The 23303-nt window shown below is 36.6% G+C and overlaps 1 protein-coding gene and 1 non-coding gene across 12 annotated transcripts in view; one reads left to right on the forward strand and one right to left on the reverse strand.

The window, feature by feature from the left end:
- The window catches only part of ARPP21 (cAMP regulated phosphoprotein 21), a 99252-nt gene that overhangs the window by 12383 nt on the left and 63566 nt on the right, over positions 1-23303 (forward strand). For 6 of the 11 annotated variants that reach the window (XM_053467388.1, XM_053467393.1, XM_053467386.1 and 3 more), the window contains exons 2-6: positions 12704-12875; positions 14175-14356; positions 14980-15021; positions 15303-15392; positions 19163-19289. In XM_053467388.1, the coding sequence (XP_053323363.1) occupies positions 14213-14356; positions 14980-15021; positions 15303-15392; positions 19163-19289 (403 nt within the window). In that variant the 5' untranslated portion in view covers positions 12704-12875; positions 14175-14212. Of the gene's footprint in view, positions 1-12545; positions 12620-12703; positions 12876-14174; positions 14357-14976; positions 15022-15302; positions 15393-15949; positions 16002-18573; positions 18740-19162; positions 19290-23303 lie in introns of those variants that run through there. The other 5 variants (XM_053467387.1, XM_053467389.1, XM_053467394.1 and 2 more) reach the window with 5 other exon arrangements.
- LOC128498559 (small nucleolar RNA SNORA35) lies at positions 2895-3024 on the reverse strand. The gene has a single exon (XR_008354774.1). It is a non-coding gene; the product is annotated as a small nucleolar RNA SNORA35 (small nucleolar RNA).

The following is a 23303-nucleotide window of genomic DNA, read 5'->3' on the forward strand; positions in this document are numbered from 1 at the left end:
ATGGGCATTTCATGCACAAACTATATGGACTGTTATGTTCACCCTTTCTCCACTAGTTGTTTGTCTTTTATTTATTGACACAAATATGTGGGCTGCTTGGTTGCTAACAGTATAGTCACATATCCCTTTTTTAGGTTAATGTATTGTGGAAACATTCAGATACAGAGGGGAGATGAAGATGTTACTTCAGATGTGGCACAGCTGCCCCATAATTAGACCTTTCTGAATACAGATTCATTAAATGCTTCAAAAACGTGTTGAATACCTACCACCATTTTACCCTGGATGTGATGCTTCTTCCTCACCCAGGCTAAATCAACATATTAACATAAACAACCAATCATTTAGTAAATGCATTTAAACTTTTGATTCCTCTGTAATGGAAGAAGTCCCTTCATATAATGGAGTCTAAAGGTTGAGAATGTTAAGGATAAGCATAACCAGTAAATCTGGTTGTGATCAAATTATAGAGTTTACACTCACTTGGTTGCTTGGCTCTCCCTTGCAACTACACCTTCCAAACCACTGTGTGGACCTAATTTTTTGCCTTACCAGCACTATCCTTGTGGATCATATATTGTGGCGGTGGGGAACCCATTTGTCTAAAGAACCGTTTATTGATTATTGCAGCAAAGTTATTATTATTTTTATGTTAAAGAGACTAGCATTCCACAAATTTATAACCACAGATATAAATATGGCAATTATATTACTAGAACATCAGTTATTTCATGAAAGCAGTTTACTATAGGCAGTAGTTGTGGCAGATCTTTTTTTTATGTAGGTATACTTTGATTTCTCATTTTTAACTGAAATCAGAAGTTCTATCTTCATCTTTAAGCAGCATGGTGCCAATTTGAGCTCTTTTTCTATTTGTTATATTTTTGTCCATCTATTAAGCGATAACATGCTGAGGGAAGGCAGGTTTCATTACTGTTCAGGCACAGTGAACACAATACGAACATATGTTTTATGAAATGTTATTCTGTGGTATTTTCAAATTCACTCATCATGTAATTTTGAGTTTTTTTGATGCAAGGCACCAAGCAAACATTTGCTAAAATAAGGCTGCCAGTCTAACATCAGTTAAAGGTACTGTTCCACCTACTTTACTTAATATAATATAGCAAAATATATAAAATGAGTGAGTCTACAAAACTGAAATATAAGGTGTATATATCACTAAAAGTAACCCAATAATAATGAAAATTGGAATATACCATAGAATATAATAATACTTTTTTAAATCTGTAGACTTTTCTTTGATGTAAATAGTTGCTTAATTGCATAGATATTTAGAGAAAAACCACAAATGACATAGCATGATCTGTTTCTATTTATAATCATTTAGTATTTCTAATGTAATCCTACTTACTACAGATAAAGCACTTAATAGTGCAAAATAAGTTATTAGAAATTGATGTACCACGTGGGACACTACGTGTGTGACGTTATCTTCTCTAACCTGGAACTCCAAAAACTCCTTTACAGCAAAGCCATCCTGAATATTTTTATTAGCAATATTACAAAAGGTCTTAATGGCAAAGTATGTCTTTTTTTGCAGATGATACATAGACCTGCAACATAATAGACATTCCTTGTGATTTAAGTAAATTAGACGAATGTTGTGGCAGTTGCAGTTTAATGTTGATAAATGTAAAATAATGCACTTGGGGTGTAAAAATTCCAAGGCAGACTATAGACTTAGGAGCACTGTCCAGTCAGTGACAACAGAAGAGAGGGATAATGAGAGTAATTATATATGAGGACTTAAAGTTTAGCAGGAAATAGGATCCTGATAGCAGGTAGTTCCATACCATGCAGGAAATACAAAATGACTACCACATTGCAAGGGGAAGGATCCAAAAAACTAAACTGTGGGAGAGATGGGTCACTTTACACTTTACAAACCTCACATACAATATTGCGCAAGGTTCTGGAGATCCCATCTCCAGAAGGATATTATCATATTGTAGACAGTTCAGAGATGGGCTACTGAAATAGTAAATGGTTTCCAAGACATAAATTCTAAAATATCAGGAAAGATTAACCCCTTCGTGACAAAGGCTGATTTTACTTTTTGTACCCTTCGTGACAATGGCTGTTTTATCGTTTCTGCGGTGTTTGTGTTTAGCTGTAATTTTCTCTTAACCCATTTACTAAACCCACACAAGTTATATATTGTTTTTTTCAGGACAAGAAGGGCTTTCTTCAGACACCAAAATTTTTTTCATATGATGTAATTTCCTATAATAAAAATAATAAAATATGACGAAAAATTGAAAAAAAAACACATTTTCTCACTTTTATTTGAAAAATCTTTTATTCATCATAAAAAACTACTGAAAAAACCTGCTAAATAGATTCTACTATTTGTCCCGAGTTTAGAAATACCCAATGTTTTTATGTTTTTTTGCTTTCTTCTACACGTTATGGGGCAATAAGTACAAGTAGCGTTTTGCTAATTCAAAACCATTTTTCTCTGAATCTGGTAATTCTGTCTCCATGTGGTATTTGGGGCATCTTTGAAGCCAGCAAATTAAATTTACCCCACCAAACCATATATTTTTGAAAACTAGACACCCCAGGGTATTTTAGATGCTGATAGTTTAACCCTTTCCATGCACTAATCCTACCACCAACCCTTGTCAAAGTTTGGGATGGTAATTGTTTTTGGTGTTTTTTTCACATACTTTGTACTTCAGGTGTGAAATTACAGCTCCTGGTATATGTTGCTGTCACACAACACCCCGATATGTGTCCAGCAACATCTCCTGAGTACATTGATACCCCACCTGCATGGGTTTGTCAGATTGTTTGGGGGCAAAAGGGCCACATTTGGAACATGAGCAATTCAAGTTCAGTAGGAATTTTACATCTGGGTAAAGAAAAATGCTTGTACCCAACTTTCAGTAGGGACAGGTTACAAGAAAGCCTGGCCTATCTCCAAGAAGGGATTTGATCTAGCACCTTAAGTGGTCCCTCATGCCACGGAATGGACACAGGGTTCACTTGACAGTGCAAATAAAAACGCTTAAAAATGGTGGAGCAAATAAAAGCTAAAAAACAGTAAATGTAACAAAAAATAAAAAAAAAATACAAAAATGGAGCAGGAACAAAAAAAAAATTAAAAATGGGAAACTGTGTGATACAGCTTGAAGCAGTCACCGACACAGAGTGCAGGTTTTCCAGGGCAATCTGGACAGTAAAATGTGGTGTCCTTTCTTTGCCCCCTGCTGTAGCATACCCTGCATCTCTTTTGGGGATTCTGCTTCTTTGCTGTAGGGGGGATTTTAAAAATAAAATGGGTAGCCCCAATTCTGTTGGTTCCCATCACTACTTGGGGACCAGGTGCATCACGGTACAAGATACCTGAAATTACTTCGAGCTGAAACTGCAAAAAAGACAGCTTCAGCCCAGTGTCTGCTTTTTTGTGCAGCAAAAAAGCGTTATAGGTTGCAATTTGCATTAGATAAATTGCAACCTTCTTGTACCAGGCCTTTGTCTTCCTCATAATGAGGTAGGGCTGTAGGAGTTGATCTGACAGATCAACTCCACCCATGTGCTTGTTATAGGCCCTGATGCACACTGGCTTTCTAGTGACCCCAGCTCTGCCACGGACAGAAACCTCCACGGTTCTTTCATCGTGGATGGTGCTCAGCATGCACACCTCTTTTCTGTCCTTGAACTTCAATGCCAAAAGCTCCTCTTGGCGTAGAGCTGAGGTCTCCCCCTTTCCTAGCCGGGTTCGTACCAGGCGTTGTGGGAAACCCAAGCGGTTCTTTTTTATAGAACCGCAAGCTACCGTATCGAAACAATACAGCAGCTTGAACAAAGGGACGCTTGTATAGAAGTTATCTACATACAAGTGGTAGCCTTTGTTCATAAGGGGGAATATTAGGTCCCAAACAATCTTGGCACTGGTGCCCAGATGATCTGGGCAACCTGGAGGGTCAAGGTAGCTATCCTTACCCTCGTATACCCGGAAGGCATGAGTATATCCTGTCTCGCTCTCGCAGAGCTTATACACCTTCACTCCATACCTGGAGCGCTTGGAAGGAATATACTGCTTGAATCCCAACCTTCCTTTATATTTCATTAGGGATTCATCCACGCAGATATTCTTTCCAGGTGTATAAACCTCTGGAAACCTGGCAGCGAGATGGGTAATCAGGGGGCGGATTTTGTACAGCCTATCAAACTGGGGGTCCTCCTTAGGGGGGCACAGGCTGTTGTCGCTAAAATGCATGAAACGAAGAATCATTTCATACCTTTGCCTAGTTATAGTTTGGGCAAAAATGGGGGTACTAAAGATGGGGCTGGTGCTCCAGTAGGAGCGGATGGAGGGCTTTTTTATAATGCCCATTAACATTGTGAGTGCCCAGAATTTAAGAAATTCTGGCACATCAATGGGAGTCCATGGCTGTTTTGCCCAAAAAGAATTAGGGCTAGCAGCACGGTGCTGCTGGGCATAAATGTTTGTTTGTGTGACAATGTCTCCCAAGACATCGTCTCCCAAAAAAACCTGCACAAATTGCAGTGGAGTGAATCCTGTAACATCAATATTGATGCCAGGAATTCCAGAAAAAGGAGGGATAGCTGGCTTGTACCTATTAGGCGCTACCCATGCCTCTGGTGCACTGCCACGACTACGTGTGGCAGGCGTCCTAACAGCCACAGATACATCACTAGATGTATCTGTGAACTGACCAACGTCAAAATCTGACGCTGTATCAGTGGCCTCAGAATCTGTGGCCAAAAAGGCATACGCCTCCTCAGCCGTATACCGCTGCATGGTAAGAATTGCAGCAAAAATAGTGGGGAAGGAAAGGGTTAATGGCTATAATAATAAAAAAAAAAACTAAAAAAAAGTAAAAAAACCTAAAAAAAAGTAAAAAAAAATGTAAAAAAAAAAAAAACCCCAAAAACAATTGCCACTATGCAAGATCACTGTTTATGCAGTGATCAATGGCAATGAAGGGGTTAATATTATATGGGTGGCTCTTATAAGAGCCTTTGGATCAATATATATATATTTTTATTAGGGAATACCTGAAATACCAGAACACACCGATCTGTCTCTCTCCCTCACTAGAAGCAAGTGAAGGAGGGGGGCAGATCCAATACTGATCAAAGGCAATGTTTAGAAAACATTGCCTTTGATTTATCAAATCATGATCACTCTTATGAGTGATCTCACCACTAGGGGTGTTATTCACTGGATGTCCATGACATCCAGCAACACCCCCCCGATGATGTCATCAGGCTCCGCCCCCCGGCTTGATGGGCGCCGCCATCTTGAAACACCGCGTGTGTTTCGAAGACACCGGCACCGGGAAGGTAAGTTGAGCATTTAGGAAGCGATCGCGAGTCGCTTCCTTTGCTAAACAGGTGTTGCAAAGATGCCTCGATACTGAGGCATCTTAGCAACACCAGCTAAGCAAAGGAAGCGACTCGCGATCGCTTCCTAAACCCGTTTTTCGGCGGCGGGCGCCGCCATGTTTGAAAGACGTGCAGTCTTTCAAACATGTTTTTTTTTTGCTCCTAGGAGCGATCGGGGGGGGGCGGGAATGTTTTTTTTGGTGTTGCTCAATGCCTCGATGTCGAGGCATTAGAGCAACACCGTTTGAGTGAAAAAATCGATCACGGATCGATTTTTTCACCCGTTTAAAGACGTGCCGGTCCTGGCACGTCAATTGTCATAATCGTCACGATTTTCAGTGACGTGCCCGGACCGGCAATTGTCACGAAGGGGTTAAGCAACCTTAGCATAGCTTGGAGGAAGTTTATTTCAGAGGAGAAATGTTGAGAAAAAGGCTATAGCCTAAAACTAGAGGGTCAAGGATTTATATGTAATATAAAGAAGTTTAAATTACCGAGAGCGTGGCAGATAGAACTGCCTCCTATTAAAAGTGGCAGAGGCTAATACATTGAGGGAATTTAAACATGCATATGATAAGCACAAAGCTGATTCTAAGACAAAACCCAAGGACTGGTAAAGGTTTTAGTCTCTACATAAGGGAAAAATGGGCAGAATAGTTGGGCAGATGGTTCTTATCTGTCATCAAATTCTATGTCTCTACGAATGTGGCTCCGATTATGTCACATGTGCATGGAGCCAGTTGCTTAGTGAAGCAATTGGTTGCCATTGTAACTGGTAACACAAGCTCCCTGCATGATGGCAGCGGATATCTTGTGTTATTAGCATGTCAGCATGCAGAAGCAATTGTTTGATATCTGCTAATATACAAGGATCAAATTGTGTGGAGATGTGTGTGGAGAGCATACATTCCAAGATCATAATGTCATGATCTACACTTACTACTAGAGTGATAAGTATACAGTAGTGGAGCTATGTTGGTGGTTTGTTTATTTTTTAAAAAAACAAAACATAGGTTTGACAATCATGTACCATACAATAATCGCATCATGGCATTCGAGGAGGGGTTCAATTTTTCATGGCCCTTAAAGCCTGTGAGGGGAATGGATGTGGCTAAACAATGCTCCCTCCCTCAGAGATTGAAGGCACTAACCTGGAGCCCTAGTAGAAACTTTTATAAAATCTATTTATAAGGGTGTCACGTAAATATAAACTAATTAAAGCAAAAAAAAATACCTTAGCTTTCCAAGAAGACAAATGTATCTGGGTCCCTGATAGAGTTACATGTAGCAGATGAAAAATTTCATGTGCGTTGTCGATTTATACACTTCCATCTTTCTTGTTACTGCATAGTAAATATAAATCACCAAATGAGCAATCTTTGTAATTTTCTTTTAGAAAATAAAGGCCTCATTGATGTTATATATCATTGTAGCTTAATAACATGCTGTGATTGTAGTTGTTTAATTTAGGGCTAAAAATGCACCTATTTATAATGCACACAAAATAGTACAATTCATCTTGCTGATTGTGTGACTAGCAGCAATACAGAACTCTTAATTGTATCATACCCGAACTGTATAGAAAACCATATTTCATTTCTTTATAATGGCTTGAAATCAAAATATTTAAATTTTGTTTTTATGACTTTTTATTTTGGCTTGCAACAGTATACATCATAGTTTGCACTTACATTTTAATAATAATTTTAATATCTTGTTTTCTGGACTTTTTCCACAATATCATGTGTATTGTATTTGTTTCTAATTTAAGTTTTTTTAGTGCTTTAATCTAAATATATAACAAGAAATTAATTTAATGTTGACCACACTATCTGTATGTGAGCGACTTTAATACACAATTTTACTGCATAAGTAATGAAAAAACATATTCGCTAATAAACACATTTGTTAACTGTACATATTTAACTTCTTTAATTCGGGTTGAAATATACTTTGATAAGGAGGTGATGATGAATGTGTTCTCAACTGAAAATGCAGTAATGAAAATGTACACATTTAGCACATTTAGCAATTTAAGATTTTTTTAAAAAAATATATTTCCTTATATTACTGTTGCTGTCTAACTAGTGATTAACTAAAGAAACATCACTGCATATATTTTTAAAGAATTTAACAATACATAAAATGGCTCCTGTATAGTGCATCCCACTGTAGTTTAAATAAGAAAAAATATGCACATTTCTGTGCTCATATAGAGATACTATGTATGATATAAGTATACCTGCATTCATCAAACTTTTGTTTATTTCAAATTCATTGCAATTTAGGAATCCACAGGGTTTCTCTTGCGTTCTGTAATGCTCCATGTTCATCATCAGCAAAATGGTGTGCATGCTAATGAAAAAGATATAATATAGATGTTGAGGAAACAGAACAAGATTACTGATTACAGAAACCACCACAGTGCAATTTTGTAATTTAGTCAATTGAGATCATTAATGCAGTCAAACAAAAAAAAAAACTTAATTAGTTTACAACAGCTGTTTTTGATGTTGCACTTATAAGAAAAACAATTAGATGTGAATTATAAATTTTTTAGGATACATAAATATATGTGAAAAATATTATTCCACTACAAAGCAAAGTTATATTGTATTGAAAGATTTAACTGGGTCATTAAGGTATAATATTCATAATATGTAAAAAAAAATATATATTGCTGGTACCATTTAAAATCACAAGGCCACATGCCTCTTGAGATTGTTAGAAAAATAAACTATATAAAAGTGGTGGTTCTAAAAATATAAATTAATAAATATGTCTAGTGAATTTAAATATGTGGTCTGTGGTCATTTAATAAAGATATTATACTCTCTACTGGTTAGGGAAAACTAATCATGGCACAGTATATCAAAACTCTCATCTTAAGCATCAATTCACTTAGCATGCACTTGTTCACACAGACTTCCCTCCTATAACTTTCTTCAATGGTTAAGGCTTTTATTCCTAATTTGTCATCAGTTTTCTCTCATTTAATATATCTGGTCTATATTATATATATTTCTTAAAAAACATTAACAGACAGCTGCCCACAAGGGCTAGGGGAAGGCATTGAACATGAATGAACTGGGGATTAAGATGAGCCTTGAGTCTTTTGACATGCGTGTGGCCACCTGTTGGATACATGACCACACAGTACACTCATGCTTTTGAAGCATGCGGTCTCATGTGTCCCACAAGTGGCTGCACAGTGAAGGCCAGAAAGGTATTTTGAAGGAGTGATAAGGCTCCAGCCCACCAGGCATTGCTAGTGCACTCAATGGCCTATGGACAGCCATGCACTCATGTATCAGTGTTTGATACATATGGCCAGAAACAATGTTTGTGGTATTTAGTGCAGAAATAGGCTCCTGTGCTCTCAGGTCCTTTTTTATTATTATAAGTTTGACTCCCACATCAAATGTGCCTAATAATAATAAAAATAAATATAATGTGTTAAATAATGTGTTAATGTGTTTAACATTATGTGTTAAAACACATAATGGTACTACAAATGCAAATACTCAATTATTTGTATTGATGATATTTCTGTGATAAATATTACCAGCTACATATGCATTACTAATCTTGTTAACAAGCCATTAGAGTAACATGCTTACAAATACCAGAAAGGACATGTAACTTCTGTTTATTTTTTAATAATTTACATTTTTAGTGCTAGAGATATATATTTAAGTATATATAAGTATCTGTGCCAGAGCAACAAAAATGTTGATTTCACAAAGCTAAGGGAAGTTATTTCTCCAGGAGACACATTTGATTTTTTTTTTTGGTGTACATGAAGCCAGTTTTTTTTTATTGTGGAGTATTTTCGCAATAGAATTTAAATACTTATTCATAGCATTTTGTTAGATAACTTATAATTAACATCTACCATCAGTACCAATGTTCAGATGGCCTTCCAAAATTCTTAGTGTTAATAAAAGTATCACGATAAGTCTGAATTAAAAGTAAAAACACTGCCCATGTTATTACATTTGTAAAAGCTCTCCACCTCTTATGGACATGTACAGCATGTAAAGGGGCAAGTCAGGGAGATCAGAGATCCTTTATAATCGACCACTGAGCAGGTGCACACTGATTGCACACAGATTGCTCAATAGGGAACAGGGACAGCAATCCTCCCTTGTCCTGCTGCTCTAAGCCTAGTTGTCCTAGGCCAAAATATGCTACATATGCCACATAGTACCATATTTCAGCAATCCCTTTTGTGTGTGTGTAATTTTTTAATCAGAATGATCCATTTCTAAAATAGTTTGTCGTGAAAGGTGTTTTACCAAACAAAGCAGAACATAGTATATTATTATATCAGGAGGAGATTGTTACATTAAGAAACCGTAAGGAGACTGAAGAAAAGATAGGAGTAAGTTCAAAACTAGGCTTAAGGTTATATACTATCTAGACTTCAATAATATTGCTTTTTAAGGCATTTCACACTGGGTTTCATTGAAGACTCTTGAATAAGTTACATTGTTTTGGTTTGGATTTTAAAATAGTTGAATGGATACAGGAGTAAGTTTATAGTTGGTGAATATTCATTCAGTACCGGTAGTCATTATTGCTGATATTTTTATTAACAAAATTATAAAAGTTAAGGTAAGGTATACTTTTTGCAGACAATAAAAAGGTCTGTAACAGTGTAGATGTACTTGCTAGAATAAACACTAGTGATTTAAATACATTAGAAGAATGATCAAGAGTGTTGCAGCTGCCGTTTATATATAAATATAAAAAGGTATTACAAATAAATATAAAAAGGTAAACAGAATTTGGCATTATGAGAGTGAATAAGAGACTGCGAGAGAATGTGAATGAGAGAGTGTGAAAGAGGATGAGCGGGTGAGTGACAACTAATTTAGTTTCCAAATGTAAAAAGCCCTCTGATTTTCATCTGAAACAAAAAGCCAGGAAATGGAATTCATTGTCCGAAAATGAATGGACCAAAAACGAAACATATATATATATATATAAGTTTTATACATTTCTGGCAAATCACTTTTTTCTTATATTTTCTATTTTAAAGTTGGAAATGGCATATTTTCATAAATATTCTAAATTTAAAAAATGAAATACTGTGATTATTAAAAATGCATTCATGTTCAGGTTTTTGTTAACATTGTATTAAAAAGAAATAAAACTTAATTCAAAAGCAAACCAAACAAACAAAAAAGGAACTTAAAAATATGTTATGTGTAAATTTACTTTTATCTGCTGAGGATTTTTTCTTTACATGTAGTAAGTAAAACATTTTAAAGATGACCCACACATCCTGTGTGATTTTTCTTTGAGGATATCATCATTGTTGCTGGTATGAAAGTTCAGCCAAATGTATTGACTAAACAAAGAAAAAGTATTTTATAATAATTTTGATAGATCACATCAGTGAAATAGGCTGAAAGAGAGAGTAGAAAAAGACTTTTACTGCCATTTTGTATGCATGTCCTGTGAGAATAATATGCTCTCCACATGATATAAATAGTTAACCTTAACGAGAATGTGTTGGTCGGGAAAGATAAATTAAAATATTTTCAGTGTAACAGACATCCATTTTTTATTTGAATTTTAGAATCACAGATAACGAGGAAACCTAAATAGAACATATTACACAAAGCAGTTTATTACATTGTAGAATAAAAGGTCTTGGAGATAAATATCACTGGGAAATGGCATATCGTTAGATTTTCTTGTCATAGCCGTTATTGTTTTGGTGCAACAATCTGTTTTAATATGAGAACAAACACAGAATAAATGTGTTATTACAGTTACTAATTGTTTGCTGGAGGTGTGTGTCATTGTACTCTGGAGTATGTATGCAATGTATGCAGTGGCCAAGCACAACCTACAGTTATAATATTACAATCCTGTAACAAATTACTTGTTATTTCCATGTACAAGATTGCTATAAAAAATATCATTGTTATTGATTCACTAAAAGTCAAATTCTCAGCATAGTTCAAGGGTTAACATTAGACTTGTGCATTTGTATTCCTACGAATTGCAGAAAGTTCTGAATTTTTGCATGACATCCATGGGTTAACAATCTTTCACTCTCTCACACACTATTTCTCTAAATGTTTCCCCACCTTCTCTGCCGATCACTTCCGCTGCTGCTGACCACTTCCGCATCTTCTTCTGCATCAGCCTTTTCTTCTGTCCTTAATCTTATTTTATTGTCCGCATCTTCTTTTATCATAAGTCTTGCTGCTCTTAGTTAGGACCATTTGGTCCCCCCCCCTGCTGAGTCTGACATGATATATAGTGATATAATAAAAATTAATTTAATATAGTATTTCATATTTTGCTATATGCTACATGCTATTATTAATAAAAAAAATAAGCTAAATACTATAGCATATATTATATACAGTTATCCAAAACATTCAACTCAACTCTTCTTTCATATTCACCAAAATATTCACCAAAAGGTACTGCATAGAAAACACATTAAAAGTGTACAGTAGCACATACTCCAGCAAATGACTCACTGGGAGTATGAATGATGCCTAACGTTGTTACTGTGGACAAATATAGCCTTTGTCTGGACATGACCCATAATCTTCAAATCGTAGCTGCCCAGAAGAGAAGTGCCCTCAACCCAGCCCTCCACTGTACTCACATTTAGTTCAGAGCCATAAACACTAGAGTAACATTTTGTGAAGCTGGCCCTCTACAACTTTTGGTTTATGTGTAAGTATGTAATTTTTGTGTGTTACCTCACTGTACATTGCTGTGGAATTTGCTTAAGATGTACTAGTGAAATATAATGTATAATAAGCATATAATAACATATTTAGTCATTACAATTTTTGTTGGACCTTCCATTCAGAATGCTTTATAGGTGAACCCAAAACTAGACTGCAATATTTCATTACTGTTGGGGTATTTGTATTGCCTTACTACATTAATCCTTCACAAGTAACATTATGTGCCCATTTTAAAACTTGCAGTCAGTCAAAATGTTATCACATAAATATATGCATCAATGCATAATCCGTTTTGAGTCATTATATTACACACAAAGTGCCAGAATATATAGAAAAAAAGTGCGATGAGTAATCTTCAGTGCATAATGCAATTGTTAATTTTAGCTTTTTGCGTAGGAGCTAGTATGACTTGAACAGCCGGCTGCAGCCTTCATTACAGACAAGCAAGCAGCTTGAAACAGGTGGATCAGAATCAAGCCGTCTAAAGGGATTTGTGTGAAGCTGGTCATTAGGTTCCTTTTCACCTTTTTACATTGTTTTTATTTTTATTACCTCATCTACAAAAGCATTTTTGTAAACTCTTCCTCTATTTCCAGGTTTGAGCTATCAACTTGTCTGGATAAGTTGAGTGCATCATGCCACACTGAACTGTTAATGAGGAGATGGGACGAAGATTGCTTTTGATCATTTGTGTGGATTTTACTTGTGAACAGCTTTACAAGCAGGGAGAAAGTCATCAAGAACCAAAACCGAAACTCTCCCTTGAAGGTACATGACCTGGTTTCCTACCACATCCTAAATATACTATACTAAATACATTTATTCCCATATGCCACAGGCTTGGTACGCCGGTGTAAAATTATACACATTTGCTTCTTACACCTTTTATGGTTGTTAACCTTAAAAATAAAATGGTAATTATCAGGCATATTTTGGAAAAAAATGTTTTCCAAATGTTTAAATATTGCACTACATTGTTAATTGATAATTTGTTTGTAAAAATGTTTATGCAAAAGAATATATTATGGGAAAATATATTAAAAAAGGTTTGTGTTTGCTTTGTTAAATTACATCAGAAGAAATCGTGATAATTACTCATAAAAGTAGTTGATGTGATGACAAAATATTAACTGCAGCATTATGTATGACGTTAAAGTAAAAAAAGTATTATAAAAACGAGTTCAACTATAGATTTATATTCTCCCTTGCTTATATGAGGCATTGTAGAACTACAAAGTCTAATCAAGATAACATGGTAATAATTCCAAATTACAAAACTGTAAAGGTATATTTCTTGTAATGAGCACTTATGCAGAGGTGTTGGTTTTCACTTAAGTGCTTCTCAAGGGTGGGTGGCAGAAACACTAAATTATTCATGAATCTTTCTGACAAGAAATCAGTGGGGGAGGTGTTAACACTGCTGGTGATTTAACATGAAGATGGTGTAGGATGTGGAATAAAATAATCAGCTTTATGTTTGAAAAGATTTATAAAGTGTTTGTTGCAGGTCATTATGAACAGTAAGTAATGCAGTGCAGTGGTGATATCTTCATTACAACTACCTGCCAAGCACATCCTGTAGGATTTTCAAAGTGCAGAGAAATAACAAGGGGTTTGGGAAGACGCTTTCTTTTTTTTTAATAATGGAGCTGTCAGTTTGATGTCTGGAAATCTTGACCCTGAAAGCTTTATTGTCAAATTTAGATTTCATGCTTATATTGAATTATCACTTTCCAATCAAGTTGATCCCCCTTGGAGCATGTCTTGTGTATATAAGGCTTAAGTCAGACAGCAGACCGTTGTTCATATTCTTTTTCTTAAGTCTCCTTCCTGGTCTTCTAAAAAACAAATATTATTGAATTGGGCATTAGAATATGCATGTATAATATTTTTTAGAATAATTACCTTATTTCAGGTGAAAAGTGTGTGGATGTATGTGTGTTTGTGTGTATCTATATATATCTATATATATATATATATATATATATATATATATATAGATATATATAGATATATAGATATATATACATGCACCTGTCTTTACATACATTTGGTTTGCTGTTTCAGGGCATCAGACCTTTATTATTTAATATTTGTTTGAGACAATGTCTGAGCAAGATAAATTGAACCAAGTGACACTGGAGGAGACAGGAGGAGAACAAGAGCCAGAGACCTCCCCAACGACCCCAGAAAAGAACATCATTAATCAGACAGGAAGCCTTGAGACAGAAAAGGAAAATGATGAGAAGGTGTGTGAGATCGAGAAAAAATCAAAAGAGAAATCACATTGTGATGTTATGAGGGTTCTTTAATTTGCCTCTTCGCTTCCTGCTTTATTTTGTGAGCTGATACAGGTTACATTATTCTACATTTTGACTTAATGTTATTTAAGATTGTATTTAGTATACTTCTTTAGTTTTTAATTTGAATTATATGGTTAATGTAACGTACCTGTTAACCAGTTTCAGTGAGGTAATTTTGCATTTTGTTATAGCACTGAAAGAATTTGCGATAAAAAGAGAATTCAGTTATCACAGATTTAACATAGATGCTAATTACAAAATAAACATTTGATATATTTTAAATAACATTAATCAAGTAAAACATTTTATATCATTAAGTTGTTTAATATAGTAATATTCTTATGCATATTACATTTTTAGGATAACAAACACTAATGAGGTCTATATGTTATTCAGCTGTAGATCGTAGCAGCAGTGGTCATTATTTGAATTAAAATTTTTACCAGAAGTGTGAAAATGTTTTCTAAATTAACTGAATTAGTAATTGTATTTTTGAAGGTTTAAATCTCACACAAAAATCTAAAAAACTGTCCAGTAAATAAATGTCAAAATATTTTTTACCCCTACAGAAAAGAACACTAAATCAGAATCAGCAAAAAAGGAGACCTAAGGTATGTTTCCATGGTTATCTGTGTTTTAATACAAGTAAACTATCTGTTTCTTTTGTTGTCTGAAGGGTTAATGCAGCTTTTATACATGAGTAAGTGTGATATTTATTGAAGATTGTCATGTTTAAATTGCATACAGTTGTACACTGTAATGCTTAGTGCATTATTCTGTTTTCCAAGATTTAGACAAATTGATTTATTTACAGGATAAATTAATAAACAATAACAATGTATTTGCCCTGTTAAATGTCTCAAGGTGATTTTTTTCCTTTTTCCTTTATCAGTCAGGGGCAAAGGGCAGACTCGTAAGAAGCCATGCTGTTTGTGAGGAACCCTCCCCTCTTACATTTGGTGAAGAGTATCCAGACAATCAGGTGTGTACCACTAATTTTGTCTCTTGATGACTAGTAATTCGCTTGCTACATGTATTTTTTCCTTTCCTTTAGGATTTCCTTTGCCAGACTTTTGTTATTAGTACTAGGAAAAGATAGCAAGGAGTACAGTATCCTTATGCTGCTAACTTTAAATTGCTAAATTCTAAGATTTCAGCACATCACATTTGCCTTTTGAATTGTTTTGTAAATACTGATCTACTGTAGATACGTACAGTACATACAATCTAAACATTTTCTTAACACTCTCACAACTATTTCAATTAACCTTCATTAACATAAGTATTTAGAATTGTGTTGTGGACAATGAAAAGAATTCCAAGATTATAAACAACAACAAAATGGTACTCATGTTGCTATTCTAATCTGCTTATGATATATATATTAGTTGCATATATATATATATACATACATACATAGAGAGAGAGGGAGAGAAAGAAATACTGTTCCAATTAATAATGCAGATGTGAAACATATTTAAAAAAATCAAATGTATACTAGGAAAGGTGAAAAAATGTAGTTTTATTTCCATATTGCAGATGTAGCCTTTTTGTTCACGAGCTGGAATTTACATACATGATTTGTAGGCATGTAAGTATATGTATGTAAATTCTCCACATTTGTGTTACGTACGTGTAATGATTAATATCTGTTAAGATTTTAGTGTATATCTTTGATCTGTTTTTGTTGTTTAGTTAAAATTTGCATAAGACATTTTATGCCTTATAATAATGCTCCACGATTTCCATGTAGAGCACTTAATGTTTTTTTTTCTTATTCAGACAATCACAGCAGTTAAATTCTGAATATGTAATTGACTCAATTGATTCAAAATTCAACAGTCATCATGGCATTTTGTCTTGTTTTTGTTTATTGTAAGTGTAAATATATTTTTGATTCAAGGAATGTAAGTGTTTTTTATGTTTTTCAGATGTTTTGAGGTCTGATATTTTACATGTAAAAATGTTTACGTATAAACTAGTAGTAACTCGTGTGCTGCGTATAATGTTTTGATAATGTTTACATGCTGGGCACATTGAAAATTGATTTAAAATTGATTATAGTTACTTTTTTATGTGTGCATGTATGTTCAATATGTGATATTCTGTATGCACTATTCATCTGTGTTCGCTCATTTTCCTTCCCCTAAAAACAAATCTATGGATAAATGGATAGATATTTAAGGCCCACTTGCTTTGAACTGTAACGGTATGTTAAGGACGTGCACAACATACACAATTACCGTATTTGCTTGATTATAAGACAACTCCCCGAAATCTGAATATTAATTTAGGAAAAAAGAAAAAGCCTGAATCTAAGATGACCCTATAGGAAAAAAGTTTTACTAGTAAATATGAATTCATATATTTTTTTGTTATTTCCTTTTATTTGCCAACCTGCCCCCCAGTTATGCACATCTGCCCCCAGGGTTGCCACACTGCCTCCCTGATATGCCTTATACCCCCCTATATGCCACTCTGCCTCCCTGATATGCATTTAACCCCCTATATGCCACTCTGCCTCCAGAAATGCCTTTTAACCCCCTAAATGCCACTCTGCCTCCAGAAATGCCTTATACCCCTATGTGCCTATGTACGGAACTTCTATGAGCACAGGAAGGTCGTGTGACGCCGGTGCTGCGTCATAGAAGCTACGGTGGAAGTACAAGCAGTAGTGGGGTTTGTCTGTGTTCATCGAGCGGACGTTCGCCGGATGGCAGAGAAGAGAATTCCCCGCTGTGCTCGATGAACGCAGACAACCTCCGCTGCTGCCGGCACTTTCGCCGGCACTCGGTGATAGACGCCCAGTGGAAGTGCCGGCAGCAGCTGAGGTTACCAGACAGGAGGATCCAGGTCCCCTTAGTCTCATAGTCAGACCTCATTTGAGGTCTGATTAGAAGACGAACTTGATTATAAGACAAGGGGCATTTGTTCTGAAAAAAATCTTGTCTTATAATCGAGCAAATACGGTATAATCACTGCAAATTATGCCAAAGTCATTCGTCAGCAGTGAAGGAGTTAAAAAAAATAATGTTACAAAGAAGTTTAGTTATACAGCAGTGGAATTTAAATGTTATCTGTTGTAGTAAATATGATTTTGCCTTACTGAATATTCCAAATGTATTTATTTATATATGTTTTGCTTATATAGTGTAAAAATGTATGTAAATGAAAATAATATGCCTCCTCCTTATTATAATGTAAATGCATATTTTACTGCTGTCTTTATGCAGATTACCCTAGGTACAGGTAGGGCCTCTAACTCCTCCACTGTCAGTATCTTTTCATACATGCCTGCGACATTAAGTTTTGTTGCTTTGGTATGTGTTGCTTCTGCTGTGAAGCAGGACAGAATGGCACTTGGTCTAAGCATCCTTTTTTGTTATTTGTGATAATAAAATGGCATTCTTTTAATATATGAACCTATGAGACAATTATTAAAATATATATATATCCATTACTTTAAATCAAATGCAATAAAGTACATGAATTGACATACAATTGTGTACAATAATTATCAGTCCTCAGTCAAGAGCCGGGGTTCAGAATTCACTTTTCTGTGCTTGTTTTTTAAAGTGAACATATTTACATTCATAGACATCATCTATTGCCATACATTTGATACGTTTGATTTTACAAAAGTTGTAAATTGAATATTAATATTTTGAAAAAATTATGCTGACACGAGTTAATTATGTATTAAATAGAAAATTACAAACATCCACCTAAAATAAATTACATTCAGAACAATTCTGTTTGATATGGCCAAAACATATATTTTTTGCTATATATATATATATATATATATATATATATATATATATATACTGTATATACATATATATGTTTAAATATATATATACACATATATATGTATATATGATTCAGTATTTTGGATTTGCTCTTTTTTACATTTATTATAAATTAATAGTTTAGAACTACATATAAAAATCCATTTAAATATTTGCATTTACATTTTTAATAATTAGTAATTTGTAAATGCTGCTATATTTTTAAATACAGTAATTAAAATGGACTTAAATAAATCACAAACTATTTTAAATAAAAGAATGTCATTTAAATTGTTGGTTATAACTGTGCAACAGATGGTGAAACGAGCATATAAAAGCATAAAGTATTCTTTTTTTCTAAAATTTCTCTAGTGAATTAATTGCCTGTGAACGGTGCCAGATTGACAGCACTGGGAACTGCAGTTCTCCATTTATCCACAGAACAGGTACAGCATGGGCAGCGGCAGTGCAAGCTTTCCCCCACTGCCCTTCCAATGTGCCTCAGCCCTGTTCTGGACTCGAGGGACAGCCTCTGAGGGTGAGAGGGACATTCAGTTTCCAGGTCCATCCACTGTTTTCCATCCTGTACTGAAATTTTTGAGAAGAGGACTTTGTCCAGTGGACGATTGTCCTCAAGAAAATAAACTGTGAATGGCATCTCATTTGAAGCAATCTGATTAATAAAAAATAACACAAATAACAATTTTTTTTATCATAATACAGTCAGCTACAGCTTGATAAGTGATTTCACCTGCTGGATTCATGTTTACTGTTTTCAGTACCCTAAATTCCTTGATCCCCAACTCTGCAGGCTACAGAAAAATTTAAGGTGTAGGTCCAATGAACAGTATCAGTCTTACTACATTTTAAAGTATATTAAACATTGATTGCATACTTGCTAAAAACAAAATAAACAGTTATTTTACCCTATGGCTGAAACCCTTTTGTTATTTCTGCCCAGGATTTAGCTAATCTGCAGCTTTCCAGCTCTATCAATCTGCAAGAGAATATATTTCCACAAGAGGACAGTGAGAAAGAAAAAGACAGAATCAAAGAGAAAAAACCTAAGGGCAAAGCACTTTTAAAAGGTAAATATGACAATGTAAAAAAATGGTAATACCATCAACTTTTATTGACTTGCAGAAGTTAAAAAGCCAATTTGTACACCAAGAAGCTTTGGGTCCCACCCTACACCACAGGGACAGTAGCGGCCTATATTATGCCCAGTTTGTTTCTCGTATGAATTGTGGATTTACTGGTGTAAAATTGGCTCATCATCTATCTGTCTAATAATAATAGTAGCATAGTTCAATAGTGAATGGAGAGCTTTTTGTTTTAGCAGGTATTTTGCCATATTTACTGATAATTAAATATATAATTTATTTACTAAAATGAGAGCTTGGAGGAGAGCTGAACATCTTAACTACCTGGCAATACGTTAGTTTGAATACAACAGAATCAGTGATCTTCTTTTGCCAAAAGAGCTTGGTTAACCTTGTATAATTAATGGTAAATCAGTGAGTGTTCTTGAAAGTTACAATACTGGTTGAGCTATGCTTTATGCTGTTTATAAAAATGGGCACTTCATAAAGCACAGTGAAGCTGATGAGTTAAAACTTTATCAGGGAGTGAGTTCACTTTCTGAATATTTCATATAGTGTGATAGCCTTAGGCTAACTGTGCATATTAAATAACACCTAAGCAAGGCCCATCTACCATTTAAAAATTGAATTGACCAGCTTCAACGATGTCCCGAATAACACATGGGGACAGGATGACCACGTGTCAAAATTCCAATTAGAAAAAGGCACACTTCCCAAATGTGGCCGTTTAGCCCTAAATAGGGTGACCACATTTTATTTCTGCCATTCAGGGACACACTATGAAGCACATGAGATAACACACAGGTGTATATATATATATATACCGTATTGGCCCGAATATAGGCCACCCTTTTTTCCCCCACTTTAAGTCTATAAAGTGGGGGTACGGCCTATATTCGGGGTCTAGCGCCCGACGCAGTCCTGGGCGCCGGGCAGGCAGCAGGGTTAGGATGCAGCGGTGCAGGGGACCTGTATCCTACTCTCTGATACGCTCAGACAGCCTCCCCTGCCAGCACAGGAGATTGTCTAAGCGCATCGCGCAGACGTTCACCAGGAGCGGCGATGAGCGTGAACGACCTCCGCTGCCGGCACGTCTGCTCGATGTGCTTTAACAATCTCCCTTGTCGGCACGTCTGCTCGATGTGCTTTAACAATCTCCCTTGCCGGGACGCCAGAGTGGCAGCATATCTCGGGGGGGCAGAAACTTTTTTCTTTAAAAACTTTTAGGGTGCGGCCTATATTCGGGTGCGGCCTATATCCGAGCCAATACGGTATATATATATATATATATATATATATATATATATATATATATACTGTATTTGCTCAATTATAAGATGAAGGTTTTTTTTAGAGCAAATGCTCTGAAAAATATCCCTCGTCTTATATACAAGGTTGTTTTCTAATCAGACCCCAAATAGAGGTCTGACTTCAAGACTAAGATCCAGATCTCCTGCAGCGCTGCAGGGGACCTGGATCCTCCTCTCCTGCAGCCGGTGGAGGTCTGTGCGCATCGCAGACAACCTCTGCTGCTGCCGGCACTTCCTCTGGAGCTTATATTTATATATATATATATATATATATATATATATATATATATATATACATTAGACATGCATTGATGACATGATTGAAATATGATTTTAAAATAACATCTGAACTGGCAGTTAGTTTTCATTCTTTAATATTAGCCCCTGCTGCCAGTATATATAAATATTAGACCCTGCTGCCAATATATATTAATATTAAACCCTGCTGCCAATTTATGTAAATATTTGACCCTGCTGCCAATACATTTTATATATATAAAAAAAATTGACCCTACGTAAGCATTTCCTTGGGCCCCGCTCCACACTCCATAGCATGCAATCACTCCTTTCGCTCCCGCACCAAGAAAAATATCAGATCACTGGAACTCACATGTAATAAACAACACATGTAAACAGCATTGCATGTATTTACTAACTGAATAAGACATACAAACCCTGTATTTGCAGGTATACATAAATGATGTATGGAAACATAGCATAGCAGATACGGATCAACAGAATAACACACAAACCCAGCTTTGCAGCTACAGATCAATTGGAAGTCACATAAAAACCTCAGCATTAATGGTATAGATAAAACCCCCTAAATTACAGGCATAGATCATTGGTTGGGCACCCCAAAGACAGCCCTGGCATCCACACTGCCCACATAGAACCTGGCCAGCACCAAGATAACACACATAGGACTTTTTGTCCCCAAACAGTCCGACCTGTGCCATCTTTGTCCCATAAACACCCTGACTGTGCCATCTTGGTCTCCGAGGCTCAAACACCCTGCTTGTGCCATCTTTGCCTTTCCACAAATCAATTATACATCTATGATACACACAATGTGTGCCTATCAAATTCATTATTGTTAAAGCCCACCCTTCATGTACCATCTTTGCATTTACTCACTCATTCACACAAATCATTAACACATTCCTTAATGCAGTCTCACAAATCATTCAAGCAATTCATCCACACATGAATTCATTAATTGTCATACGCATTCACACAATTCATCCACACATTTATTCATTCATTCTCATACGCATTCACACTACCCCCTCTCCCCATCTTATCTGCCCCTTCTCACTATGTACCCCCTTCCCCACTTCTCAATATGTACCCCCTCTCACTATCTATCCCCTCTCCCCATTTCTCACTATCTAACCCCCCTCTGCCCCTTCTCACTGCACCCCCCTCCCTCACCCTACTTACCTTGTTGCCAGAGCAAGCAGCAACTGCGACCGGGCCCGCGGCAGGGCCGGATTGACTTAGGGGCTGATAGAGCTGCAGCTCCAGGCCCCTACCTTAAAATAGGCCCAGTCAGGACCGGACTGACTGGGCCTATGCGGCCGCATTAACGCAGGACCCCTTAAGCCCGCCGCAACTGCGACCGGGTCCGCCACTCTAAGGGGCCGGGAAGCCCCCACCAGGGCCGGCCTTAGGGGTCTGCGGCCCCACAGAGCTTAAATTAAAACATCAGGGTTTTTTTTTTAACTTTATTTAATATCCTCCATGTTAAATAAAGTTAACAAAAACTTTATTTAACATGGAGGATGTTAAACAAAGTAAAAAAAAAATAAACAACAAAAAAAACCCACGATGTTTTAATTTAAACCCTTTGCGGACGCACACCCGTAAGGCCGGCCCAGGTGGGGGCTTCCCGGCCCCTTAGAGTGGCGGACCCGGTCGCAGTTGCGGCGGGCTTAAGGGGCAGGTGCCCCTTATGCCCTGCGTTAATGCGGCCGTAGAGGCCGCATAGGCCCAGTGAGTCCGGTCCTGACTGGGCCTATTTTAAGGTAGGGGCCTGGAGCTGCAGCAAATGCCCGGTGTGCCCGATGGCCAGTGCGGGCCTGCACATATACACTGCCGTTACACACATATACATGTACACTGCCCTTACACACACATATACATGTACACTGCCCTTACACACCAGCTACCAAATAACTATTCTGCTCTTACACACACCAGCCCATACACAAGCTTACAAACACTTAAATACACTGCCATTACACCCCTTTCTCCCCATCTCTTACCTCTTCCTCCATCCTTCTTCCTCCAGCCTGTATCCTGTGGTGGGAGTGTGAGGTCTGTTGCTTTACTGCTCCCTACTGCATTATGTGCCGGCTATTGCTGCAGAGCGCTGGGATGACGTCATATCGCCGCGCTCTGCATTATTTGCAAAGCGGGACAGAGGAAGGTATAGGTGGGACAGAGACCCAAAATCGGGACTGTCCCGCCTAAATAGGGACAGTTAGGGGGCATGCCATACAGATACATTTTATATGCTACTCAGTTGGTACAGCTAACCTTTTAAGACCAGCTATGTGCCATGTACATAGCTGGCACTCCAAGGTAGTGGACTGCACTGGGAGGCGGGTCCCGTGGGACCCGCCAAAAAACTTGCGGGCGCTGGCGGTCTGGCTGCGTGCGGGAGCGGGCGGTCAGGCACTGTACC

Source organism: Spea bombifrons, chromosome 5 (genome assembly GCF_027358695.1).
Source record: "Spea bombifrons isolate aSpeBom1 chromosome 5, aSpeBom1.2.pri, whole genome shotgun sequence".
Lineage (NCBI taxonomy): Eukaryota > Metazoa > Chordata > Amphibia > Anura > Pelobatidae > Spea > Spea bombifrons.